Source organism: Ipomoea triloba, chromosome 4 (assembly GCF_003576645.1).
Source record: "Ipomoea triloba cultivar NCNSP0323 chromosome 4, ASM357664v1".
Classification (NCBI taxonomy): domain Eukaryota; kingdom Viridiplantae; phylum Streptophyta; class Magnoliopsida; order Solanales; family Convolvulaceae; genus Ipomoea; species Ipomoea triloba.
In genome coordinates, this window is record NC_044919.1 from 35061596 (window position 1) to 35071269 (window position 9674).

Consider the following 9674-nt stretch of genomic DNA (forward strand, 5'->3'; position numbering starts at 1 on the left):
CATTTATTGATCATATTTTAATAAAAATATATAGTGAGGTCAAAATCCCTTAAACCAGCACGCATGCATGCATATCGCTACATTCAAAGTTGATTCATTAATGAATAGTGATGAACACTGCACGTGAAGACACTAAATGGCTTAGCAGCATTATATGCTGAATGCTGACAATATATATAGATAGATAGATAATAGATCAGGTGTGGTTATATATCTGAGGTTTAATCCCAGCCGTTTATCCAATGGTCATCAACAAATCTCAGCAGCTGATTGTGAATTTAAAGGGGCAGTTGATTTAAAGGTATTTAATACACTCAGGGGTAAAAAAGTAAAAAAAAAATCAAAGCAAAACTAAGCAATCTTCTCCACTACATCGTCTTCTCCTACTCAGTCTCCATTGTTGCATGTTGTGTGTGTGTGTGTCTTAGAACCATTTGCGGTCACTCGTAGGCAAGAAGAAGGTAAATACGTCAGACGAAGTGATCTATTCCATTGCTGGTTGCTGTCTTTGTATCTTCTCCATCTCGGATTACTCACAAGCGAGAATAACGTTAATACCTTCGGGGCAAAGTAGTACAGATGATTAAAGTTGTGCACCTTAAGGTATAAAGTTATCCACCTACGGCTTCAAAGTAGTAATTCTCAACTTTTTAATGTAAGGCAATAAAGGTTCAAAGTAATACACCTTAAGCTTTAAATCCATGCACATTAAGAGTAAAGTTATGCACCTTAAAGGTATAAAGTTATGCACCTACGACTTCGAAGTGGTAATTTTCAACTTGTTAATGTAAGGCAATCAAGATTTAAAGTAATGCACCTTAAGATTTAAATCTATGCACTTAAAGAGTAAAGTTGTGTACCTCAAGGTTTAAAGTTATGCATGCACATTCGGCTTGGTAGTAGTAATTCTTAACTTTTTAATGTAAGACAATCAAGATTTAAAGTAATACACCTTAAACTTTAAATCCATGCACCTTAAAGAGTAAAGTTGTGCACCTTAAGATTTAAAGTTATTCACATTCAGCTTGGTAGTAGTAATTCTTAACTTTTTAATGTAAGGCAATCAAGATTCAATGCAAAGTAAATATGATCTTAAGCTTTAAATCCATGCACCTTAAGACTTAAAGTCATGCATCCTAAGCTTCAAAGTTATGCACTATACGCTGAAAATTTATGCACCGTACTTTAGGTTTTAAAGATATGCAAAGATACACACATAATACAGAAAAGACCAAAAAAAAAAAAAAAAACACCATAATTAGAATTTAGATTAAAAAACGTGTGTATCTGTGACCAATTGAGTTGCTCGGCTAGAACTACTCATCCTAACATGGAGATAGGAATATATCTCTATGAAAGAATTATTTTTTTCACGGCTCCTACTTTAGACCAGTGAAGAAAGTAATTAACAAGTCGATCACCGCTAAACGCTTATATTCAATTCAAACCCTGTAATATGTGGTTGCTAGCAAAATAAATATTCTCCAATTATTTTAAATTAGTTGACCAATTGAACCATACTTCTAGCACTTAACTTGCACATTGATTTTATTGGTGTGATGTGGTCTATATTTATGTTGTGACTTTGATTTTTCTTTTTTCCCTATAAACCAAAAAACAAAAACAAAAACTACTAATTGTTATTTTCTATTTTGGTTATCTTTTTTCAACTAAACTAACCAATGTTTGGGTAAATGCACTAGACTAAATTTAGTAAATCGTTTAAACTTTTTTTCGATGATAACTATGATCAAAAGTGCAATTAATTATACTTGATATTTGAAGTAATTATGAGCTCTACTATGATTTAAGAGGGTTTGGCACTCGTGTAAATTAAACTTGAATTGGGCATGTTAACATTTGAATTAACTAGTTGTTTAGACTTTTTTCACAAACATACGACTAAACTTGAATAATTTTTTTTGAACATTCCATGGAAATTAAATTTGTAATCACAACTTTACAGGGCCTTTGCCAAAAATTTTATGGACAACTAACCATATAATAATAACCTTCAGTTTGAGCTTCATCTATTAACATCAAATTTACCGATTTTGATGTAATGATAAGCATTTCTTAACCGTTTGAGGAAATATTAGATTCTCTTTCAAAAAGAAAAAAAAAAGTTAAAACTAGAAGTCGAATTTTCTTCAAGTTTTGGGGAGAATGAAGAGGGACAAAACATTCTTGAAGGATTCAATTAGGTATTTATGTGTCATATATCCAATTAAATTCTCGTTAAAAACAAATTATGATGGATTTTCATATGTAAGATGATGTTAATATAATCAACGTACATAGATATTCGAAAATATATGGTGATGCGGAAAAGAGTTATAAATCATCAAAGCTAGGCCGCTCGCTTCATTAGGCCTGTCCCACTGCAGACTTAATTTTTGGCGAATTTTTGTGGGCCGACCTGTGAGCTAGGGTTCATGCAACCCTAGCCCGCCTCACGCGAGTTCGTGGGCCCCGCAAGCTTTTTAAAAAAAAATATTAATGAAATTGTAATTAAAGGGTCTGGCTTGCGGGCTAGGCCCGTTAAGACTGCTCTTTCACATGTCACTTTTTTTTTTGTAGGCCTAACCTATCCACCGCGGGACGGGGACGGGCCAGCCCGCAGACTTCAACCCACTCTGACAATACACATATCCACTAGTAAAGAAAAATGAATTTGAAATTAATAATGTTAGCAAAAAATGAATACAGTTCCTAAAAAATTGAACAAATCATCCACCATTTAAAAAATATATTTATATATCTACATTTCATAAATAAATATTCAATACAAATGTCAACAAGTTCTTATTCTAGTGCAAAGTTCTAGCTCTTTCAAACTATTGTTATCATCACTAGAGTAAAGACTTGTTAACATTTTGATCGAATTGAATATTCATTTTAAATGTCTAACTGACTCGTACTATTGATGCACATAAACGTTGAACAAAATTTAAAGAAATTCCGTTCTTGTATTCTATTTCTCGATCTCTGCGTGCATATATGCTACCTAGGATTGATCAATTTGACAAAATTTATATGTGATGCTTCCACATTTAATGATATGATTTCAACACAAGGGCATAAAATGAAACAAAAACACACAAATTGTTGAAATCCTCCAAAGAGGAGCTGATGAGTAAGCTAAGAGTCACATTTTGAATCACAAAGCGTCCCGCTGGTCTTGCTAGTGCTGGGATTTGTTTCGTGATCATTTTAAGAACTGGATCATGGAATTTACCGTGAAAATAGGGAACACATATAATTTTTCTACCAAATTGTGGGCCTACGGAAAAGTTTATCGCTCTGCAGAGAAAGGGTCTTTATTTCATAAACTTTGCAGTTATTGTTGAGGTGATGAATGAGAGCTCTCATAAGGGGGAACTATTTTTCCTCCCTAATCATGGACTGCAAATTTCTTGCTAAAAGTTTTGATTGTGTGGTGCTCACTCACGTGTTGAGGGAAGGGAACAAATGCCCAAATTATTTTGACCAATCTTGGACAAACAGTACAGTCACTTGGGAAATTAAGATTTCGAAAGATCCTGTAAAAGTGCGCCTATGTTGTTGTTGCTGAACTATTGAACTGCTTTATTAATGCTATTTTTTGTTCTACTGTTGAAGCCTGAAGTGTAATTAACACATACTATACCTCAATCCAAAAAAATTTAAAAATATAGTGTATTGTCTATAATTTTTTAAGATTTTCAATTATTAAAAAATTTAAACGCGGAATAATTTTTTTTTTAAAAATTAAGCTTGTAAAGTTTAATTCTCATCTTGAGTAGTGTGTCTGTATCTCCTTTTGTATCATTATCTCTGCCTACATATTGATAACAGTTGGTTGCACGTCCTTTTGTCTTCTTTTGTCATTTTTTTAAAAAAATTGTACTTTATGTTAGAAGTTCACTTTACACGGTAAACCATAATTATATTAATGATTAATCTCTGCTATCATCTTCAATTTTGCCTGCATAATCTCCCACTGCACAAAAACTCCCTTCCACGGCATATTATTTGAGTATTGTTTTTGTTTGAATGCCATGATCTACTATCACAAGTCATAACACTCCTAGCTGCTAGCTAGCTCTATATAGCAAGCTTGTAAATATAAAGTTTTTTCTTTTTTGAAAAAAAAAAGATAATTAAATATGGAGTAACATTTTTTTTTAATCATGATGCTATGGGTTGCATCTTTAGATTGTAATGTTGACAATATAATCAAGACGATTATTGATTCAACATGTTCCGTTGTGACTGCTAGAGTGCTAGTAAAACAAATTTTCTCAAATTATTTTGAATTAGTTAATTAGTTGAACTGTGCTTCTAATAATATTTATTTCGCACTTTAATTTTATTGGTGTGATGTAGTTTAAATTTATGTAGTGACTTTAATTTATCATTTTTCCCTATAAACCAAAAAATAAAAATAAAAACTACTAATTGCTATTTTCTATTTTGGTTAACTTTCGTCAACTAAACTAACCAATATTTGGTTAAATACACTAGACTAATTAAATTTAGTAAATCTATAAGGGTTTAGACTTTTAGTCGATGACGCCAAAAATACTAGTATATTCAACATATTACAAGTGCAATTAAATTAAGAGGGATTGGCACTCGTGTAAAATCGAATTGGGCTTGTTAACATTTGAATTAACTAGTTGTTTAGATATTTTTCACAAGCACACAATTAAACTAGCTTGAATGAATTTTTTTGAACATTTCAAGGGAATTAAATTTGTAATCACAACTTCACAAGACCTTTTTGCCAAAAACCATACGATAATATATAACCTTTAGTTCGAGCTTCATCTATTAACATCAAATTTAATTTACAAATTTTGACATAATGAAAAACATTTAGGCTCTGTTTGGCAGAGCTTATTTAGGAGCTTATAGCTTATTTTAAGCTACTAATAAGCTATAAGCTCTGTTTGATAATGTTCTCAAAGTAAGCTAGTAGCTTAAAATAAGAGCTTATTTTGAAACACTATTTGGGATAGCTTTTCAAAAATAAGCTAGTAGCTTTTTAACTTTTTTTCATCTTTATCCTTATTATTTTAAATAAATGACATCCTTTACCCCTCGCAATTAAAACCCTTTTGACATTTTCTTTTCATTATGTTTGGTAGTAATTTCAGTTTGACATTTGTGTTTGAACATTAATTTTTGTATGAACTAATCTTATGAATTATAAACATTTTTTTACTTTATATATTTTCAAATATATGTTCTTACTTTATATTTTATTTAAATATATTGATTTCATTATTTTATATTTTAATATATAAACAAACCTATTTAAATTTAAAATTATCTAAATTGTATGAAGATGTCCTTTTTAGTCTTTTTTCATTTATCAGCTTATCTAAAAACTAATTTTACCAAACACTTTTAAGCATAACAGCTAGCTTAACAGCTCTTCAGATTTCAGCTTCGAGCTTATAGCTTTTCAGTTTTCAGCTACTTTTTAGCTTTCAGCTACTTTTCAGCTAGGTTTGCCAAACATAGCCTTAATCTCTTAACCTTTTGGGGAAATATTTGATTCTTTCTAAAAAAATTAAAAAAATAAATAAATAAAAACCCCTAAAAGTTCAAACTCAAAGTCGAATTTTCTTCAAGTTGGGGAGAATGAAGAGGGACAAAACATTCTTGAAGGGTTCAATTATGTGTCAAATATGTAAGATTATAATATATATTATATGATTTCAAAAATATATATATATATATTATATTAGGGCCTTGAATTAAGTGGTGCAAGTTGACTAGACTTATTAAATAGTTTGGTTAGGCTAAATAACTGAGAGTTATTAATCAACCAAATTATTTGCGTAATATAAAGCCTATATTCTTTGCCTAATATAAAGTCTATATTCTTTGCATAATATAAAGCCTATATTAATGAGATATAGGATATACATTATATAGCCTCATGCTACTTAGAAAATAGGTTCTGAGTCAATATGAGCTAACATATTTGTCATGTTTGCCAGTCAAGAGGCAACACAACACAACACGGGAAGATATCAACGTATTTAATTTATTCAGTATCGTTAAACTATATATATCTAACAATTTTTCAAAGAAGAAGAAGAAGAAGATATATCTAACAATATATCCAATTAAATTTTGGTTAAAAACAAATAATAATGGATTTTCATATGTAAGATGATGTTAATATAATCAACGTACATAGACATACGAAAATATATAATGATAATTCACATAATCAAATTGAAATATCTATAAAATCATCAAAGCGACACATGCACTAGCTAGCTAGTAAAGAAAAACGAAATTGAAATTAATGTTTGAAAAAATCAATACAGGTTCTAAAAAAATTGAACAAATCATCCACCATTTGGAAATGTATTCTAAATAATATGTCTACATTTTATAAATAAATATTCAATACAAATGTCAACAATTCAAGTTCTTATTCTAGGGCCAAGCTCTAGCACTTTCACACTATAGTTTGAAAGAGCTAGAGCTTGGCCCTAGAATAAACTCAAATTCGACTTGTCAATATTTGAATTAAATATTCATTTATAAATGTCTAATAGGTTGATCTAACGATCTAACATTATGTTGCACAGATCGAAATAACGCTCAATTGATCGAATTTAAAGAAATTACTTGTATTCTATTTCACCATTTCCTCGAGCTACCTAGTACTATAACCAATTGGCAAAAATTAAAGATTTACCACATAATATATATGTGATAATGGTTCCACATTAAATGATGATTTCAAGAAAAGATCATAAAATGAAACATAAACACTAACATTGTTGAAATCCTTCAAAGAGCTAGCAAGGGAGCAAGCTAAGAGTCACATTTTGAATCACAAAGAAACTAAGTAATTAAGCATGCAATAGTCAACAGTACAGCCACAGTGAAGGCCATATATATCCAACAATCTAATGCTAAGTAGCAGCTAAGATATAACATATAGAGATATATATATGTTCCATTAGAGAGCTAAGAAATTAGAATATATATACCTTAAATTTGTCTCCTTACTGATAAAAGAAGCATATATCCTCCCTACTTCAAGAATGGCCAGCTAGCTAGCTACCTAGCTAGATGTAGCAGAGAATTGAAATGGTTTGATTCACTCATCATCTGGAATCTCATTGAGATCGAAATCCAGGCGTTTCGGTTCTTCATCATCATCATCGTCATCGTCAGGGGGATTTGATGATCTTTCTGGGGAATTCGGAGGAACAGGCTGCAGGAGGGTAGATTGAGATACCGAGTGACACTTCTTGTGGCCTCCCAATGCCTTCCCGGTAGCGTCATCGTCAGGGGGAGTTGATGATCTTTCTGGGGAACTCAGAGGAGGAGCAGGCTGCAGGAGGGTAGATTGAGATACCGAGTGACACTTCTTGTGGCCTCCCAACGCCTTTCCGGTCGCGAAAACCTTGTTGCAGACACCGCACTGGTACTTAGAGGTAGCATTTGGGACATCATTGATGTTTTCATTGGTGTTTGCCACAGTTTGTGGGTTTTGGACCGGGCTAGGGACAGGAATAGTAGCGGGAGCAGAAGTAGTGTTGGTCTGCTCGTCGTCAATGGTGTTTTGGACACTGAGCCTGAACTTGTTGTGGCTTGACCTGTGGCCTCCCAAGGCTTGGTGACTAGAGAAACACTTGTTGCAAGTGCTGCATTTGAACAACTCTTTAGTTAATTCCATTTCGCTTTCCATCAAAGGCCTCATCGTATTCTCCACAATAATTCTTCTTTTCTTGTTGTTATCATTGGATAACGCTGCAGCTGAAGCGTTTCCGTTAGGGTTAGGGCAATCAATGTTCTTGGGATTAATCCATTTCGTGATCCCATGATCCTCATCGTCTTCTGAGTGGTTGTCCAGCCCGTCCTCTTCATCTATTAATTTTTCCTTGCCCTTACCTATCATATGATTATTTTTGTTAATTTCAGGGTTAGGGTTTTGGGCGTTGCCCAAACATACCAGATGGTGAACGGCTTCCTGGAGCTCCTCGTCGTCGGAGATGGAGGTGGAGGAGCTTCTTTGCTTGATCGGAGAGCGGCCTCTTTTGGCCTTTGACCCCCAGCTGGATAGATATCCTTGCAAATCAACTCTCTCTGGGGAGATCTTTCCATCTTTGTCCTTGTCCTCGTCTTCGTCTTCATCTTTGTCTTCAGACTTATTGGTGCTACTACCCGGGATAGGAGGAGGTTCCATCCCTCTCCAGTACCTATCCGGGTGGCATCTCATGTGCCCAAACAACGATTTCCTCGAGGGGAATTTTTTGAAGCAATGAGGGCACCTGATCTCGCCGTCTTTGCCCCGGTAGTACTCTCTCCGGCCTTCTTCTTCATCCTCCTCCTCGCCGCCGTCCTCGTCGGAACCCTTGCTGGAGCCGCCGGCGCCGCCGCGGACCACCTGTTTTTTCTTCTTGTACGAGTAATCTCGGTTGGCCTGAACGTGGGCGCTGCTCATGTGACCTCCCAGAGCCTTCCCGGAGCTGAACCTCTTGTTACACTCCACACAAACGTGATCTTTCTTTTCCGGCGACTCCTCTTCTCCGGCAACTGGTGGGCTTTTTCCGATCCTCAGCTTCACCTTCAGATTCCCTTCACCCGCCGCCGCCGCCGTCAACGGCGGCGGAAAATCCTTCTTTCTAGAAAACCCATCGTCCTCTTCCTCACGATCTCTCTTTTTGGGGTTTTGTTGATGATTTTCCATTGAAAAAACAAAGAAAAAAAAAAGTGAAAAAAAGCAGGCAGCTAAGAGGGAGAAGAAGAAAAGGTGGGTTTGGGGAATAAAAGGAGATAGAGATATACAAACCCTAGAGTAGATGATAGAGAGAAGAGAGAAGACAGAAGGGCATATGATGATATGGGAGAGTTTTGGTAAGTAAAGGAGAAGATCGAATTAATAGGGGGAGAAAAAGAAGGGATTATATTGTTGGAAGAGAGAGTGGGTTTTCTTTGCTTTACTTGCCTACAAATGGTAACTGAGAGGGCTAAAAAAAATCATTAAAAAAAAAATGATTGGGATTTGAATTTGGAGTCACTCCGGTCTCCACTACTCTTATCTCATCTTTTTTCACTCACCATGGAATTCAAGATTGTAGCGAGCTAGCTAGGGTAGGGTGTTTGTTTGAAGAAGAATAGGAATCCTTCCAAGATTCCAGCTCGAAAAATCAGCAGTCTTTCCAAGTATAAACACTCCTCCACCCATCAGATGTTGACATATGTCTGTACTGTTTCTTCATTCTTGCTTGTTTAATTAATATATAATTTTTATTATATATATATATATATATATATAATAAAAGAGCCAATAAGCTAGCACCCTAATTATACACTTTTTTTAAAAAAAACTTTGAAAAAAATTCACATTAGAACCTCACACTCAAAAAAAAAAAAACACCCTTTTGTAGTTACGTTCAAGTAATCGTTTAATTATTTGTTGATTTAGCACGTCGGCATGGCTTTCTCGTGTATTTGTAGGATGATATATTAATTTAGTGCATCAAGCTAAGGCTCAAAATGTTAATTATGACCTGTTATAGCATGTCAATAATGCACTGGCGAAACTCCGACGATATTCCTGCAAAAGCATAACGCTCGAAAGGCAACAAAATTGATCGTCGTTTTCGTCGACCGGAGAAGGAAACCAAACTCGTCGCCTTCGCCGTAGTTGG

General features: G+C 34.3%; 1 protein-coding gene across 1 annotated transcript; it reads right to left on the reverse strand.

Annotated features, from left to right (window-relative positions):
* Window positions 1-7114: 7114 nt before the first annotated feature.
* LOC116016216 lies at window positions 7115-8710 on the reverse strand. Its single transcript, XM_031256375.1, has one exon. It carries the CDS (start codon window positions 8708-8710, stop codon window positions 7115-7117), a length of 1596 nt encoding a protein of 531 aa, XP_031112235.1.
* Between the last annotated feature and the right edge of the window lie 964 nt (window positions 8711-9674).